The 18,871-nt window shown below is 44.5% G+C and overlaps 1 protein-coding gene and 1 pseudogene across 1 annotated transcript in view; one reads left to right on the top strand and one right to left on the bottom strand.

Moving 5' to 3' along the window:
* The window catches only part of VWF (von Willebrand factor), a 1,048,714-nt gene that overhangs the window by 753,299 nt on the left and 276,544 nt on the right, over positions 1-18,871 (bottom strand). Inside the window, exon 13 of the mRNA XM_085652611.1 lies at positions 5,076-5,176. Coding sequence (XP_085508737.1) covers positions 5,076-5,176 — 101 coding nt within the window. The remainder of the gene's footprint in view (positions 1-5,075; positions 5,177-18,871) is intronic.
* On the top strand, positions 8,490-8,807 carry LOC146855108 (microtubule-associated protein 1 light chain 3 gamma pseudogene; annotated as a pseudogene).

Raw genomic sequence — 18,871 nt, forward strand, 5'->3', positions numbered from 1 at the left:
ATTAATCAAGCTGTGTGTGAAAAATCACCATCGGAAGGTGCATAATGGTTGGTCCTGGTTGAAGTCGAAGACCCATTCTCGAGGTCATTCCCGCTAAAGGTCCTCTTCACGTTGTTAGTTAAGTTCAAATCAAAAAAGAAACATAAGAAGTTGAAGAGTGACTCTCCTTCCTCACCTCTTTCTCGCCAGGAGAGGTTGAGTAGATGTCAAGGTCACTCCAGATCTCGCTTTTGGTCCCCCCATCAAGGAACTGATTCAAAAGCTTATCCTGATCCAAACCAAATTAACAGGTCCATTAGCGATGCCGTAACAAGTTGAGGTATTCAAGGAAGCTATGTTGTTCATCTTTGGCACCCTTCTGGCTCCCTTGGGTGAGTTCTCAGACCCAAAGGATCTAGGTAGACCTCCAGGTGGGCTACCATTAGAGGGTCCGTCATTATGGCGTCAGCACCTCTTGACTTTTCTGCAGGTTCTGCCCTAATTCTAAGGCTGAGGCCAAACATGATTTCGAATTGAGCAGCAAGATGTTCATTGGCCCCTTGTGCATCAATGCCAACACCACCGCTGCCAGAGGAAGAACCCATTGTCTTATCAGACTCCGAAGCAAATCTACCACAACCTCGCCCAAAGCTGCGCTCTACTCAACCTTTGGCACAGCCGGTCCAACTTCCTTCTGACTCGGATAGAACCCTGCCCTTGCCTAGAATGCTCCGCATTCATTTTGCTTCATACTCAGAATGCTGTCAACATGGTGATGGAAAATGATGGAGGATGATGTATCCCATTATTATAAAAAGAACATTCTTTTTATGGATCTTCAGGATGCCAGTGGGTTAGATACTTCCCCTGATAGTGGGTTGAGCTCTACCCATGGGCCCTCCACAGAAAAATCAGATTCCTTTGCTGTGGTGATCAGATGTCTGCTAAAGTTTCAGACCTCAAACTTCCCTGTGTTGAAAACGACACTAATGTCCTAATGGATACCCTACAACCTGGGCAGACTTTCACAGAACCACTCCTCTCTTTTATTGAATCCCCGAGGGACACACTGATGGGAACTTGGTCCAAGCCTCTCTCCTGCCCACCACTTGACAGGTTGCCAGAAGTTACAGACTTGTCCCTCATGACTCTCCTTTACTTATTCAACACATTACACCTGAAAGATTGGTGGCCCAGGCATCCACTCATTCTCTATCAAAACTCTTGATAGGGAATCAAAACACAGAGAGGAGTTCGAGAAGATGTTCTTGTCAGCCAGACTCTCTCTCCTCTCAGAAAATGGTAGTTAACTCCTAGGACAATACTGACATGCTTTGTGGGATATATTCAGCAAGATCTTGCCAAAAGTTCCCGAAGGCTTTCGTGCCAAACTTGCACAGATTATACAAGATTGTCATGATGCAGCGATGTACCTCATCCACTCTGGGCTGGAGGCCACCGACTGATTGGGCAGCTAAGTCAGTATCAGATTGGTGCTTCGGCACTACGTATGGATGAGATCCAAAGGCTTCTCGAGTGAAATTCAGTCATCACTGATAGACATGCCTTTTGATGGTACACGTGTCTTTGGAAATAAGCAGACTCTGCACTGACGTGCTTGAAGGAAAGCAGGGCCACAGATCACTCTCTCTGCTTGTCTGTGTCAGTGTGGCATTATCCCCAACAATGTTGCACCCCTTCAAGGCTTGAAGCAAAGACAAAGCTAGTGGCTACCTCCACAGAAACAACCCCCCAAGACCATTCAAGGCTCTTGGGATCTAGAAAACAATACCTAGGCCCTCAGGGGCAATACACTGCCAAGTTATCCACCCCCGCTACTGCCACAAACCTAGTTTACCTTGCCCTCTGCAGCAGATGGCCACCCTGTTTGAGGTAGGATAAGGTACTAATTTCACAGGTGGCAGAGAATTACATCTGACAGTTGGTGCTTCAAATACCCAGCAAGGTAATTCCTTGCTATTTCTTGCAGACCTGCCACATATTCCACCTATATCAAAGCAGCTGCCAGAGGACCATTTGTCCATTTTGCAGCAGGAGACCAAGGCTCTTTGTGTTTGATTTGTTCGCCCAAAGTTGGCAAGGTATGCTTAAACGTGGGTCCCTTGCTCACTTTGCTACTGGATTCAAGCTAGCCTGGCTGATGAGGGCTGTAAGCCCAAAACCGGTCCCAGGATGCTTGTTTCCTGTTCAGGGAAGAAATGGCTTGGCAGTTTGGGCTGGACTGTTCACATGAGGCACAGGGTCAAGACTGATTTGCATATAGCTGTATCTGAACAGGGGTGGCGAAGTGAGCTAAAGAACGATGATGGATTCAACCCAGATCTGTGACTGGGGGTGAGTGTCAGAAAAGTTTCAGCTCTCCGTCCATCCTATACTGGTGTTTTCTTTGTTCGCCCTAAGTTGGCAGGGTATGCCCAGACGTGGGGCATTTGCTCACTTTGCCACTGGATTCAAGCTAGCCTGGCTGATGAGGGCTGTTAGCCTGAAACCGGTCCCAGGATGCTTGTTTCCGGTCCAGGGAGACATGGCCTGGCAGTTTGGGGCAGACTGTTCCCATGAGTCACAGGGTCAAGACTGATTTGCATATAGCTGTGTCTGAACTGGGGTAGCGAAGTGAGCTAAAGAACGATGATGGATTCAACCCAGATCTGTGAATAGGGGTTGGTGTCTGAAAAGTTTCAGCACTCCGTCCATCATCTCCTTGTGTTTGCATAGAGAGGGTCCTGGCATCAGAAATATGAGTTTTAAGTTTCAAGACAGGCCAGGAGCATTTTCTGTTTTCTCTGCTCCCCTTCTACCTTGCCAGTGTCCCTTGGGTGTTCCCAAAAGTGATGGCGGTGGTGGCATCACATCTTTGGAAGCTGAGATACCAGTCTTCCCCTACCTAGACAACTGGCTGTTGAAGGCCAGCTCATCACCGTCAGCCATTGAATACCCCAGATGATAGCAAACTTCCTAACATCATTGAAATTCTCAATCAATGTGCCAAAGTCACACTTGACTCCTGCTCAGAGGCTTCCTTTCATCAGAGCTCTTCTGGATGCACTGCAATGTCGAGCCGTCCCTCCAAATCAATGAGTCCAGGTAATTTGGGCTATGGTCTCAATGTTTCAGCCTCGTTCCTGGGTCTCAGTGAGAACAACACCAAGACTTCTTGGCCTCCTGCATTCTGATAGTGGACTGTGCCAGATGGCACATGCGGACTCTGCCGTGAGATCTGATGTCTCAGTGTGCTCAGCACTTAGGGAACTATCTCAATCCATCCAGGTTTTGGAGAAGAGTGCAAAAGACCTGCAATGATGGCTGCTTCACTTTAATTAGTCAGGCTGCAGACTTCACTTCCTACCCAACCAGAGCTGACAGAAGTGAAAGACGCATTGCTGTTAGGTTGGGGAGGTTATCTGGGGGAGGTGGAGATCAGAGAACCCTGGCCATTCACTTGGTGTTAAAGGCCTTGCTATCATCCATCTAAGGGAGGCTGATCTAGGTGCTCCCAGACAACACCACCGCCATGTGGTACTGCAACAGGCAGAGCAGAGAGGGATCCTGGTCCCTATGCCAGGAGGCCCTGTGCCTCTGGAACTAGCTGAGTTGTTAGACCAGTCTTAATAAGGCATACACATCAAAACCTCCCTGATTCTTTGTTTAGTGACTCTTGAACTGACCATAAACACTCCTAAAATACTTGTGATTGGACACAGAGTCCAAGGTTAAATGAAACTATTGCACTTATCATGTAAGTGCTATAGTAACGTTTACAGATGGCCTTCTGTCTCATAGTAGCTAGAGAGTTCTGCTTTTCTTTGTGCATCCTTTTCTATGTACAGTGTTTTGTTTCCTATGTATCGAAGTATTTTCCTTTTTACAAAGAAAAGCACGCACTGAAGTGGTACCTTTATTGAGTGATATTACTGTATGTTAAGTGTCTACCCCTCATCCCCTACTTGAGAAAGCACTGGACTGCTGTACCATGCTACTCTGCAAGTCAAGAGCTAAAGAGAGCATTTGATAATGCAAATTGCTGTCCAATATTACAGTGGGCCAATGACAGCAGTGGTGAATCCTCACAAGTGAAGCCTGGTGGATGCCCTGCAACCACCTGGACCAGGTCTCATACTCATCCCATCCATCCATCTTTTAATTCCCTCTTCGCCCATCCTTCCACCTGTTCACCAACTCAATCATCAAATCACCTATGCGTCGGATCATTCGAATATCTTCCTATATAGCCACCTGCCTACCCAGTTAACAATATATTTAATTATTCATGCACTCAATCATTCACACAAACACTTCCACCCACTCACTCACTTTTCCATCTACACAATCACTGGTTCCCTCTGACTCGCACAACCGCCCACTCATTCATCCATTCACATAAACACCAATGCATGTATCCATCCTACTATCCATCCATCCATCTGTCCGTCCTCCCATCCAACTGTCTGGTCCATCAATCCATTCATCCACTCTCTCAACTATCTGATGTTCTCCTTCAATTCATAGAGACACACAGACACACACACAAACACACACACACAAACACACACACACATTTTCATTCTCAAACCTCCATAAACAAACAGTGACAATTGGGTTCCCACCCCATTTAATCCTCTTGGATTTTTTGCTTTTGGGACTACCTGGTTTATGAACTTCTGCCGTGGGTGAGTTTTAACCACTGAGTTTTACTCAATGTAAGCCCTGTTCAAATGGATTGAGAGGGCTAACCACCAGTCTCTGACTTTTTAGATAAGGTCTGCCACTGTGTAGCTAAGGTTTATAGGCTCTGGGATGAGTGCACACATGTGTGCGAGCACTGAGCATCTGAGACTGCCTTCTAGCTCAGCCTGGTATCTGCACACAGATAGCCTGTTACAGAGGGGGCCCTTCATGGATTGCATTCGTGCACCCAGAGGGCAGTGTTTAGACTGCATGATAGCGCAGATGGGTAGAGTGCATGGAAAAGCCGTCATCCAATGGGATGTCTGCATTTCCACAGCAAAAGTACATGGGAAAAACAATAGTCTGCCACAGTGTCTGAATGTGAGCTCCACAGTTAGGTGCACAAGTACCTTCAGCATGAGGTTCCCATGGCCGTCCCAATCAATCTGCAGATCTTCCCTGTAGCTGAGCCGGATCGCTGACATCACAGTTGTGTGGACACGAAGGAAACCTGAAATGGCATTATGCAATTTTCAGTAAAAAAATACGTGTCTCTTGCAACAAGCGCACAGGAAATGCATAAAAGAGGGGGATCCACAAGCTACTTCTTAGAAATATCTAAGTAAAATGAAATACATGAGCAGTCATTGCAGTAGGTGGCATACAGGACAACATTATATTCACTGAAGATGCGCTCTGTGTTCTGTAACTGGCCCCAAACAAGTGAAAATGAATACTGCAATGAAAATTTCTTCTCCAAGATATCTATTTTTGTAACTTATTTCCATCTGAGCAGCAATAAACAAACCACAAGCAGCCTGACTCGGGCAAAATGGTCATAAGTGGAGGTGGTCTCAAAAGGGAGGCTTTCGTCCACAATTTCTTTACTTTGAGCCCAAGATAGAGTGAGGCCAAGGGAAACAGTGGTGTCACCATACACCTGCCCCACCTCCATGGCTGTCACACGTGTCATTATTACATGACATTGCACACACTTTCAATGTGACCTTCTCGAGTGCGGTTCAACCACTCGCTGCTCTGCTATGTGTAGGAGAAAAGGCCAGAAAGGATTGTCTTTTCAGAAAGCTCCTATCTACAATGAGAGGTTCATTTTTTATTACTGTGTTCAGGCATCAAAGTGATGAGAATGTCTTTCCACTGACATACGAAATGCTCCTTGGAGCTTTAATTTGAGTTCATAGCTGCCAAGGTTTCAGATTGCCATGTGAGACATCTTCATAATTTCAATGAAATTATGAGTGACATTTCAACGACTATCAGTGACACTTTCTCGCAAGCAAAAATCATGCAATGAAGACGAGGGAAACTTCTAAATCTCAGAAATTACAGCCATCCGAGCAACAAGAAACTCTAAGAAGTTCTTGAAACTGCTGCAGAGCACCAGAAATGAGAGAGACCAGAGAGCCCTGGCAAAACACGCACCACCACCCGTAAGTCACTGCAGATCATAAACCCTCTCAGTTTAGTATTATGTACATGATTAATGTCGCTCCACTCCAAAGTAAAAGGAAAAGATGCACTCCCTCAGCACCTTGGTTCAATAAAACTCTCTATGATGAAAGGAAGAACCTTAGAATCTTGAAGAGACATTGGAGACAATCTCCATCCACCTACAATCTCTCTCATTTACTTTCAGCAAGATCCAAATACCACAAGCACATCTTCCATGAAAAAGCATCACATTTCAGATCCCTCCTCGACTCAGCCAAAAACAGACCCCAAAAACTTTTTGACCTCATCGATAACCCTAACTGCTCTCCCCAAACCATCAAGCCTGAGGATTCTTCAACAGAAGCAGCAGAATTCGCTATATTCTTTGATGAAAAGGTCAAATCACTGGTAGATCAGGTCACCCACCCCACCTCCATTGAGGAGCGAAAATCTTTAGTCACTTGGCAGAACTTTGCCGCCATCTCGGAAGATGACCTCCTCAAATGAATCCTCGAAACCAAACCCTCCAACCATTCTTCTGACCCCATCCATAGTGTCATCATTATTGATTTCTACACCCATACTCTCTCTTACTGGACCAGGCTAGTAAATCTCTTCCTCAGTCAGGGCTCCCTCCCTGCTGCCCTCAAAACAGGACAGGTTACCCCTCTTCTAAAAAAAACTCAGCAGATGCAGTTTGCCTCATTCCTCTCGGACAGATCTCAAATGATCAAGATAGCGAACAGTCTTTCGTCTCCATTGGCGGTAGGTCAAGGCATCCCTCAAGGTTCTATTCTTGCACCCACTTTGTTTAATCTGTATCTGGAACCATTAGGGAACCTACTAAGAAAATCTGGGATCCACTACCATCTCTATGCGGATGACACTCAAATCTATCTCATGATGCCTTCCGCACACGATCTCTCACTACTCAACTCCATTCACAACTGGATGTTAGTTCACCAACTTATTCTCAATCCCTCCAAAACTGAATTCCTCCTCCTATCTACCACTTTCTTCCCTCCTCCTGTTCAATCCTGGATGGATCAGCTGAATTTACTCAACAATAAACCCATCATTGTCAACAGCGCTAAATCCCTAGGTGTCATACTTGACAAAAGACTCAACCTAATCTCCCACATCAACTCCATTGCTAAGAACGCACGTTACCAGCTGCGCCTTCTGTGGGGGATTCGTCGGTTCTTCCCGGAGAAAGACCTAAAAACCTTGGTCCAATCACTGGTTGTTTCTAGACTGGATTATTGCAATTCTCTTCTGACTGGCCTACCCAGATCCCACCTCTCCCCTCTCAAATCCGTCCTCCATTCAACAGCGAACTTTATTTCAGGGTCCAAACGAAGTGACCACATCACTCCTATCCTGTCTTCTCTTCAATGGCTTCCCATCGAGGCAAGATCTATTTACCAAACTGCCTGCATCACCCACAAAGCATTGCACACTTCCTCCCCTCGTTACCTGGCGAATAAACTGAAAATGTCTGAAGGCTCGAGACCTTCTTGGAATGCGGAAAAGTTTCTGCTTGAGCCCCCCTCCTTCAAAAGGGAAAGATCAATGGCTCAATCGTTCTCAGGTAACGCGGTGAGAATCTGGAACTCGCTTCCTCCATTGCTCCGTGCCACCACCTCTACCCGGATCTTCGAAGCTGACCTCAAATCTCTTCTCTTCCAAAGACACTTTCAGAACTAATACCTTCATTCTCAGACCCCTCTAGGAAGTTCATTCATCACTGTAAATTTGTAATATTTATTCTTGCACTTTCCTCACCCTTGCTTGCTGTGTTTGATATTGTGTTCTTGCCTTCTATGGTTTTACCCTACCTCTTCTAATCACCTGTTTATTTTCGTAACGTTCTTTTTGGTAACATTTCTCTCATGTAACGTAACTGGTTCTATTGTACAGCGCTCTGACACCTTCGGGTAAATTCAGCGCTATATAAAAATGCATTAAATAAACACAGCCTACAGCAGAGGTCTTCAAACTGTGGGGCGCGCCACCCTGGGGGGGGGGGGGGTGGATGTGTTTCCAGGGGGGCGCAAATAGGTCTGCAATTACATGTAAATGAAGATAGCCTGAAGCGCGAAAGGCGCCCTTCAAGGATGGCTTCATTTACATGCAGCAGTTAAACGCCACAAAAAAGGAGAAAGAACTGTACTACTAAGTGGCACCGGAGAGGCCAGTGAGTGTGAAGTTGGGGTCAAAGTGCCGGCTAAAGAGAAGAAAAAAGATAGCATTCCATTGTTTTCCATTAACCTTGGAATAACTGCATTTAACAACACGCACAAATCATCAATTAACTGCCCATTAGGCGTAGAGGCCGTGGTCAGCAGGCAACAGCATAAATCTGACAGGGAATGGAAAGTCTGCAATGAAACTAAAACCCAATCCCGTTTAAACTGTGGGAGTGTTAGGCAACTCCGAAAGGTGAGGTGGGTTATATAAACAGTGAGTTTCCATCCAAACTACCGGTGGTCATTGAAAGGCTTTTTTCTTTATGGTGAATACCAAGGCCTTACTGCCCATGTCTGTCACAATGTCAGAAGTATCGAGATCATATGGATGAAGATGGCTTCCTACACATGACCTATGCATCACAGGAGATGATTGGCTGCAATCCGAACAGTGACTAGTGGAAACCGACAGACTGCCACTCACTAATACAGACTGCCTAACATTAAAGCAGGTTTTATCCAGCGAAAATGCTTTTTATATAGCCATTGTACACCTTTGAGGATTGTGAACACTTGCTACCAAACTAAAATGCATGTAAGCTTTTTAAGCTGTTACTTAAGTGAACTTTGAATCAAGTCTTTAAGAACTACTTGTTGGGAGGCACAAACAAACAGGGATTTTCCTTTTTTGTGAAAAATAAACTTTGCATGAGTACAACCTCACAGGACATACTGCTGCATTTTTGTATTTTGGAGCTGGTGAGCACAAAGTGCGTTCAATGTTTCAGATTTTGTTTTCAAGTGTGGAGAGTGGTAAATGGATGGCATTTGTCACCTAGCATGCTCGTTGGGGCATTGACAGACATGATGGTCACTTGTCCTGCACACAATTACTGCACCACAGTGACCATTGTAAAAGGACTTTGAGGTTATGCAGTTAAGAGACATCTGGTTTGTCATAGAAACTACATATTACTATCTGCGAGACTACATTACATTTTGTAAAATGCAATATCTAATTTATGTTCTATTTTTGAAGATGTAATTATATTTGTAATAAAGACGCACACACATCAGTTGAAACATAAATGCAAGTTAAACTAACCAAAAGGAAATACACTCTTTTACCTTATGAAACCTCATTTAGCTAATGTGATCACAGCAGCTGTCTTTGTGTGTGACTGAGTCACAGAATTAAATCCTGATTGGTGCAATGAGGAAAAGTGGCTTGTTTATAGTGTATTACACTGTATAAAGCAGACTGCAGCAAAATACTGTTTTAAGATTAAATCAAGTGCTTTAAAAAAATACATTTTAGTGATAAGAATCCAGACTATATCTATTATTCACTGAAAAAACCATAGGTTTCACACACGTTATAGTTAGGAATTAGCATTTAAAAAACCTTGCAAATTCACTGAAAAAACCATAGGTTTCACACATGTTATAGTTAGCGGAAATTTTACTGATAAAAAACCAATGAAATTGCCCCGTTATAGTTAGTGCTGGCAACTATAACTCACGCGACCGCAATCCTCTGCTGATGCTAATACTGTATTTAGACACTTATTTGCCCATGTCTTCTTCCATACATTTTTAGCTATACATATATTACAAATATTTTTTTTTATAAAGACACATATGTCATCAGCAGAAGATTGCGGTCGCGTGAGTTATAGTTGCCAGCACTAACTATAATGGGGCAATTTCATTGGTTTTTTATCAGTAAAATTTCCGCTAACTATAACATGTGTGAAACCTATGGTTTTTTCAGTGAATTTGCAAGGTTTTTTAAATGCTAATTCCTAACTATAACGTGTGTGAAACCTATGGTTTTTTCAGTGAATTTGTACGGTTTTTTAAATGCTAAGTTACTTTACGCCATTCGAGGCGTGCGCGCCCACTTAACGCAGTGCGTTCCGTGCACAGTTTTTATCAACTTTAATAAGCCCTGTACATTTGGTGGCCTTCGGCCACCAAAAGCACAGGGGGTGGGGTCAATGTGGATTGTGTTTTTTTTATTTCGATTTTATAATTTCATGTTGCCAAAATATAGTTTTTTTACTGATGTAATAAGCCGGCCACCAAAAGCGCAGGGGGTGGGGTAAGTGTGGATAGTGTTTTTTTTATTTCTATTTTTTACCGTACGCTTACGGTAAGCGTACGGTAAGCGTACTCGGCGAAATTGCCGAAAAAAAAATAAAACCGTTTTTGCTCTTGGGGGATGTTTGGGGACTGCCTCAACATGACTATGTGGGAGGGAGTTGTCAAAACAGCCCCGTAACATGTTTTTGGGCATCATGTTTGATAAATAACACTCAGTGTGAGAGACAAAATGGCGGACGCCGCTTCCTGGTTTCGGCCGATTCGAATGTTTAGTAAGATCTAAGAGCCAATCAGAATCGCGCTCGCGCACGCCACCGTACGCGTACGGTAAGCGTACCGTAAGCGTACCGTAAGCGGGCTCAGATATATATATTGATTTAAAGGCTATTTTCTCAGAATCTACTGAACAGATTTACACCAAACCTACAAAAGGCACTTCCTTGACATAGGGACTACCTCTCTGCCAAATTTCTAGTAATTCTGTTCAGCCGTTCGGGCTGTAGCTCATTCTAAAGGTCCTATGGAAAAATGCATGGGAAAAACGCGTTTTGGGACCCCCCTTTTATCTCAGCCCCCGCTTGACGAATCCCCCTGAGACTTTCAGAGTAGGAGCGGAGCGTAGCGCCCCACCTATTTTGAGAAATTCGCGAGGATTCATCGACCGGCGCCAAAGTTATTCAAAATAGAATGTTGCGGATTTCCTATGGAAAAGGGGTCCTAACTATAACTACCTACTGGCGACCGCCAGTAGGTAATAAATATTTTATATATGCCTATTAAAGGGGCACACTCCCTTTAATGGACACATATATTTCCTCTCAGAAATAATAAGTATTATGTCCCATCACTCCCAGTAGGGTCAAGGGAGCATTGGTCTAACCTTAAAAATAAAGCCCTATACTGTCTAGGGAACAAACTTGGGGCCAGCAAAAGTTTGTTCGAAGAATTTAAAATGGTTAGGCGGGTAAAATGGGTTGGCCACTCTCAAAAGTCCTTGGCAGGGGATTGCGTGGTTTTAAGTTTTAGGTCCCCCCTATTGGTCGAACATATTTTGGAGAAGGCCTCCCATTTTGCTCCTAACCCTAACGAGATCATTATTTTACCTCTTGGTTATTCTTATAGACCAGCAAGGGATATGCCAACTAGACAGTTCCGTGCCACGCTTAATGCTCCCCAGAAGGGTCTGCAACCCTTTGAGTCTATTTTGTCACATAATCGCTTCACCGCCCTCTCTTCCCTGGAGGACATTGACTGACTGAGGGATGTTAGTGCTCACCCTGGGACTGGGATAACAGGGGCTTTTCAACCATCATGTCGGGTGCCACCAGTACAAGTAACTCCATTGGCTTTAAGAGAAGAACCTGCTTTACCTTTAGGCCCCACTTATGTTGGTTTACCTAGTGCCTGTTCTGTCTCCCACTCTATTGTGGTGAATCAGGCAGAGTACAAAAAACGGACCCCCAAAATGTTAACATCTCCTCCTGGAATATAGCAGGCCTATATTCTAGACTTGCAGTACCAGACTGGGTGGCCTTTGCCGACCGGGCAGATATCTGGTGTTTCCAGGAGACCTGGTCGTTAGTTCCCTTGTTCCGCATAGGGTTTGTGAACTTTTTTAAACCGGCCAGTAAGGGTCCTAGAGGTAGACCGGTGGGAGGCCTGGCTATTTGGGTACGCCAATGTGAGGGCATTTCAGTTGTGGAAGTTCCGATTGAAAATCCTGATATTCTGGCTATCAGGATTACTTCCACAAGGGGCCTTAATATCCTCATTATAAACATCTTTGTGAGAGGCCTTCCAGGTGGCAAATGTTCCCCAACAGTTCATCTTTTGGAACAATTACTCTGTTTAGTATCTACTGATGGCCATAGGGTGGTGGCAGGTGATTTTAATACATGTTTTGAGCCCCTGGGAAATGATGACGGAAAACTGTCTGAGGCTGAGGACTCTATGTGGGGAATCCCCCAGTTAGATCTAAGCCCCATTAGGAATTGGACCCAAGCAGCCTTATATGTGAAGGGTCTATGCCTTGAAAAGGGCCTGAGGGCTGCTAACGGCAGAACGAAATCAGACAGGTCTGCGAAGATGACTTTTAATAATGGTAGAAGTGGGAGCAGAATAGACTATATTTTGGTCAACTGTGAGTTGTGGCCGGCCGTTACTGATATGGTGGTGACAGATGGGATAGAAAGTGACCATAACCCCCTGACGTTGTTACTATTAGATAGTAGCTTCAATGGCCCTCTAATTGACGATGGTTGTATCGTGCAAGCGCATGCCATATTAACTAATGATCAGAGAAGGGTTCGCTGGCCGAAGATTGCTTCTAATGCTAATGCATGAGATGCCATTAGGAACCTGGTTAGTATAGCTATGAACAAACTGACTAGTTGTGAGTCGGAGGAAGGGATTAAGTGTAGCATCCCGGGTATCCATAGAGATTTATTTGTGGGGCTCAAATCTCTGTTTCTCAAGAGCATCCCTGTCAAAGGTAAAAATAAACCATTGAGAGACAATTCTTGGTTTGATGCAAGCTGTAAAGAATCTCGTAAAGCCCTTTCAATAGCTATTAAATCTAGGATACCAGATAATATTAGGAGCTGTAGAATTGCGTATAAATCTGCCCAAATAAAAGCCAAGAAAAAATGGGACGAAAACCGTTGGAGTGAGTTATTTGAGGCTTGCGAGGGTAGAAACATGTGCCAATTTTGGCACCTCCTCAAATGGGGCAAGAACCCACAGGATATGACCCCGGTAACCTTTGTTGAACCTGATCAGTGGGTCAGTTATTTTGAAAATCAGCTTAAGTCCAGGGTTAGGCTTGAAGGAGTTATGCGGTCTGGCACCGTTATAGAAGAGTTACGGTTTGCTCCCAGTGAGGTGAAGGCAATCCTGAAATCTCTTCCAAGTGGTAAAGCCCCGGGTCCTAATTGTATTCCTGCAGATCTATTTAAGCAGGAGCAGGACCTCTGGATTCCATATTTGACCACTCTTGCTAATGCCCTGGCTGGTGGAGCAACGGTTCCGGATTCTTGGTTCGGGGCAGAGATATTGCCAATCTATAAGAAAGGTGATCGCTCTGCCCCGGCCAATTATCGTCCGATTAGTCTTATAGACGCTGCCCAAAAAATTATTGCTCGCCTTTTATTAGGACGTATCCAGAGTTGGATCTCTGAAACTGACATTCTAACACCTCTACAGGCGGGCTTTCGGTTGCATGTCGGAACCATTGACCAAGCTTTCAGGTTTACCTTATTATACTGGAAGGAAGTATTTCTTGGGGGTGGTATGCTTTTTGCCGCCTTTGTGGACCTTAAGTCTGCATTTGATTCAGTCCCAAGGCTTAAATTGTGGGAAGTCCTCCGGGCGATGGCCATGCCACCTGAATTACTGAGGTTGCTGATTAGATTACATGAATATACATATGCCCAGGTTCGTTGGGGGAAACCAGGGGAGGTGACATCTAGATTTGAGGTGTCTAAGGGGGTAAGACAAGGATGTGTACTGGCCCCCACCCTCTTTTCCTTGTTTATTAATGGGGTAACTAATTATTTTTTAAACTTTCCGACAGACGCACCCTCTTTAGCTGGTATGAAGGTCCCACTGCTCATGTTCGCGGACGATACTCTTTTAATTTCTAAAACGCAACAGGGGCTTCAGTTAGCTCTGACCCGTTTTGAGTTGTTTTGCCGCGATCATGAGCTTGAGGTAAATGTGGGGAAGACCAAATTTATGGCCCTACGTGGTGCTAGACCTGGAAAGGCTAGGGTTGAAATGGGAGGCGAAATTTTGGAACAGACCTCTACCTTCACCTATCTGGGGGTCACTTTCAGTGACAACCTAAGTTGGAAGCCCCAGATTGACCTCTATACCCTTAAACACATTCAACTAAGTGGAGCCTTGCTTAGTGAAAATAGGCATTCGATAACTAAACCTATGGCTCCCCTGATTAAAATGTATGGGTCTAAAATCCTTCCAGCAGTTATGTATGGTGCTGAATTATGGGGGTTTAGCAAACTGGACACCCTAAGGGTGGCTCAAAATAAATTTCTTAGGTCTGCAGTAGGGTTACCACAATCTTCCCCAAGTATACCCCTCTTATATGACCTAGGTTGCCACCCTGTTGAGGATATGGTATGGTATAGGCCGCTGGCGCTATGGCGACGCCTGTGGACCACACCAGAATTGTCCTTATATGCCAAGGCATTGTTAGAAGTTAAAACCCTTGGGGGTTCCCATAGAATCAGCTGGTTGTCTGAAATTAAAACTATTCTGACTGATATGGGAATGGGTGAGCTGTGGACCAATCCTGAGACGGCTGTTTTCCCCCCGAAAAAGTTCTTCAGGGATACTTATTGGCCATGGGTTAAAGTTAAGCGCTTTGCATCTACGACTGGCGGTTCCCTGACCATAACATATTTGACCACTAAGGATGATCCCCTTCTCGAAGCATACTGGGACATTATAACAAAACTGCAGGACCGGAAACTCTATCATCAGTTTAGACTTGGCACCCTTCCATTACGTTGTTTTACAAAAAGTTGGACTACACCGGGTAATGATAAATGCCCCCACTGTGAGGATATGATAGAAACTACTAATCATTTTCTCTTTGTATGCCCGGAGTATATCCGCCCCAGACGGTTGTGGTTGCGCCCTGTATGCCGCAAACTTGGAGTTAGATCAGCGCTGACTGCTAGTAGAATACTGAAGTCTGATACCTCAAGCTTTGTGGTTACCGGTGTGGCTAAATTTCTTAGTTGGGAATGGCTTATACGGAATCGGAGTATCAGCCCTGAATTATCTGATCTCAATGCTGCGTAGTTTATCATGATACAGGTTTTAATAGATCAAGTCATAGTAACCTTGTATATTTAATATCTTTTTAATATTGATGTTTTTAATTGTGAAAAGTTATTTATTTGGTTTTTATGTATACAGCTTCAAAATAACATTTGTTTGTTTTAACTTGTATATACTGAATTGTTAGTATGTCTTTTATGATGAAATATTCGCATTAAAGACTTTTTGACTTAACTTGAAGTATTTGTCTTTATTAATTAAAGCCTACACTGGCTCCAACCATTCCACACATTTGCATTTCTTTCAGGTAGCGGGTACCTTGGTGAGAAGGCATATTTCTTTAGTTCTCTATCTGTTTTGAAGCACAGGAGCCCTCACCATCCACACACACTGTGAGTGGGGACTAGATCTCAGTTATGGCAGTCTAGCTGTGAAAAAGAACATGGGGTGCATTTTCCTTGCTAGCATTGGGGCCGAGGACACCATTGTTCTGCACGGAACAGGGCCCAAGCAGCGGAAGGAAAGGGGGCTAAATTTGCTATTCGTGTGGTTATTTTTTGCAGAAAGACTGCTTTGGGCATCTGACCTATAAGTTTTAGCCCAGCTGAGTGGGCAGAGTAGACAGCCTGCTTTGCAGAGCTGTAGGCATCTTTAATGTTGCAGCTGCATAAGAGGTCTAGGGCACACTTCCTGTGTCAGTGTTTCTTTGAGCCTTGGAGTAATGACCCGGGGAGGGGGGTAATTAAACAGAGGCGACACCTTGATTTAGGCATCAGAGAGATGAGAGGATGAAGAGGGATTGGAGGGAGCGGGTTGGCGTGAGATGGGATCCCATGTTGTTAAAGGTCAGAGGCAACAGCAAGGCAGCAGCTGACATTAGTGAAGCAAGTACAGTGACACTTTTGCCAAGGTGCCCACCGCATCACAATTATGAATGTTTTACAATAGAATTTGGGCATGGGGGCTCATTTTCATTGCTAGCATTAGGGCAGATGGTGCCATTGGCGCAAAACAACTGGGGAAACATGCAGTAGCTGATTTTCTTTCAGACAGACTGGACCTGTTTTGAGATTGAAGTGATGGTCAGAAATGGTGGAGAAGAAATGAAAGGAGAGGAAATAGCTTGTTTCTCAGGGCTACATCCATCAGTAGTGCAGCAGGTGAAGTGCATTGGGGCCCACGGCACCCCAATTACGGGCAGTAGTGTTTGTGGTCAATTATGTTCTTGTTTGATGCTACATTTAGTGTGGATTGCAAGCTACAGAAAATCACCCCTGAAATGGTCTCATGATCCCTGACCCCTGTGATCATCCCTTCCATTCCCCAAATCCTTGTCCTATAGGTTTGGCGGGGGGCACAACTTCAAAACATTTTGCTTAAGGGGGGCTCAGACCAAAATAGTTTGAAGACCTCTGGCCTACAGGATGTGACAGTATCAGAAATGTGGAGTGCACAGTGCTGCCACAATATTCCTGCGGGTGGCGCTGTTGAACTAAACAATGAACTTTTCAAAACCTGCTTCGCGAGGTATCCATTTTAATGTGGGAGCTCGTACTCAGGCAACAAAAGGCATGCATGAATTGACTTCTGGCATGAAACGTGCAGGTCGCACGAGGACACACAAACCTGAATTTCAAGTTTTGTTTCGACTAGAGTATTTATTATGTCACAAAGTAGGAAGAATCGAGGGAGCATGTTAAGAGTGGCTGGGGGCCTCAGCTGCGGCTCTGGCACAGACCTTGCTACCCCTGTTCTGAGGGGTCACAGCAGGGTCGGATGGGATAACAATTCGGGCCCGGGCACCCCCCAAAATTCTCGGATCACGCCCATTTATGAAACAGCATTTGGCTTGTCTTTATCATTTTTAAAGAAATTTTGATAAATGATGTGTTTTAAAGCTCATAGAGCCAGAAACATTGGTGAAAACTAGAAGCACTACATTTTGGCTGGGCAGGTGAGGTGAAATCATTTTTGAAACTCAGGGGGATATGTACTAGAAAGCGGTGGAGCGTGTCATTAGCTTCCTTAGCTTAACAACACGCTCCGCCACTTCCGAAACGCAAGGCTGCACCATATTTACAAGAATGTGGTGCAGCCTTGTGTTTCCCCCTGCGATGGTGCTAAGTTTAACAAATTAGCGCCAACGCAGACACCCTTGCACCAGAGTGCAAAGGTGTCTGTGTGCAGGGGGGGATTGGTTATGTGTAGGAAGGTGTCCCTTCCTGCACATAAACAATCCAAAATGCCATTTTGTAACTTTCATGTGTCCTGCCTCATGCAGCAAACATAAAAATTACAAAATGGCAGTTTTGAAAATGGTTTGTTTATGTACAGGAAGGGTCACCTTCCAGTACATAAACAAACCACGGCATCTTGCTTTTTCCATGTGTGCTGCACAAGGCAGCACACATGAAAAAAGCAAAACTTAAGACCAGGATTTTCCTGGTCTTAATTTTGGCACTGCATCCTATGTACGCCACCCTTGTACATAGGGGGCAGCTGCAAATACAATGGGTGTTGCAGTGGAACGCCCACCACAACACCCACTGCATGCCCTTTTCACGCTAACCATGGCGTGAAAGGGGGACTTATGTACAAGGCAACATTAAGCCACATTAAGTGGCTTAATGCTGCCTTGTACATAAGACGCAGCCCCTATCGCCACCACAACGTCAATATAGGTGACGTTATAGTGGTGATAGAGGCTTGTACATATGCCCCCCAGTTAAAAAAAATATGAGCCACCCAGATATCTGCGCTCCGCTGGAGCAAACAACTTGGGTACCTCCCTAGGGTACACAGGACAATCTGTGGAGGTAAAAGTTTTGTTTGGGGCACAGCCAAACTGGAATGAACTACCCCCATCTATCCGAGCCATGCCTAGCCTACTGGCATTTAGAAAGGCACTTAAGTCTTGGCTCTTTGCCTGAATTAGTAATCCGGTTCCAGCTCTTATCCTGCTGTAATCGAGCTAGCGTCTTGACGCCTCGGGGTATTTGTGCGCTTAAGAAATGTACGAACATAAATAAAGTGACGCAAAGGCTACAAATCCTAACATGGCTATGTTTGCCACTTGGCCGTTTTATTTTAACCACCATTACCGGTATTTTAATGTCCTAGAAAATCAGTTAAAGCTGGTATTTTTACCTTTGATCGATATGTACTTTAAAGAGTAAACATAAGGTGAGCACATTTTAAAATGTGGTCTAAAGCTGCTTTAATGATCCATGAAAGATAGTTAAAAATAAGCAAAGGCAGAAAAGCCATGTTAAGAAGGAATACACGCATTTTTAGTATTGTATAAAACATCCTCTTTCAATATTATGTTCCAGACTTTAAAGAATCTTAAAACATGAGCAAACAGAAGGTTCTTTTTTACTGTAGTTTTATATAGCGTGAACTAGTCCCAAGGGCAGGGATTATATGAGCAGGCAATTAAGTCAATTGCCCAGAATCACATGATGTTGAGCTGAGGCTGGGATTTGAACCTATTTCCATAGTTCCTAATTCGGCAGCTCTGACCATTACATTACATCCTCTCAATTTCCTTTCTAGAAAAGGTGACTCACAGCGAGGCCTATGCAAACATACACTCTCCTCTACCAATAGGCCTGTAAGACTCTGGAGCCGAGGTGCCAACAACATGCCCTCAGCGA

This window comes from Triturus cristatus, chromosome 4_1, assembly GCF_964204655.1.
Source record: "Triturus cristatus chromosome 4_1, aTriCri1.1, whole genome shotgun sequence".
Lineage (NCBI taxonomy): Eukaryota > Metazoa > Chordata > Amphibia > Caudata > Salamandridae > Triturus > Triturus cristatus.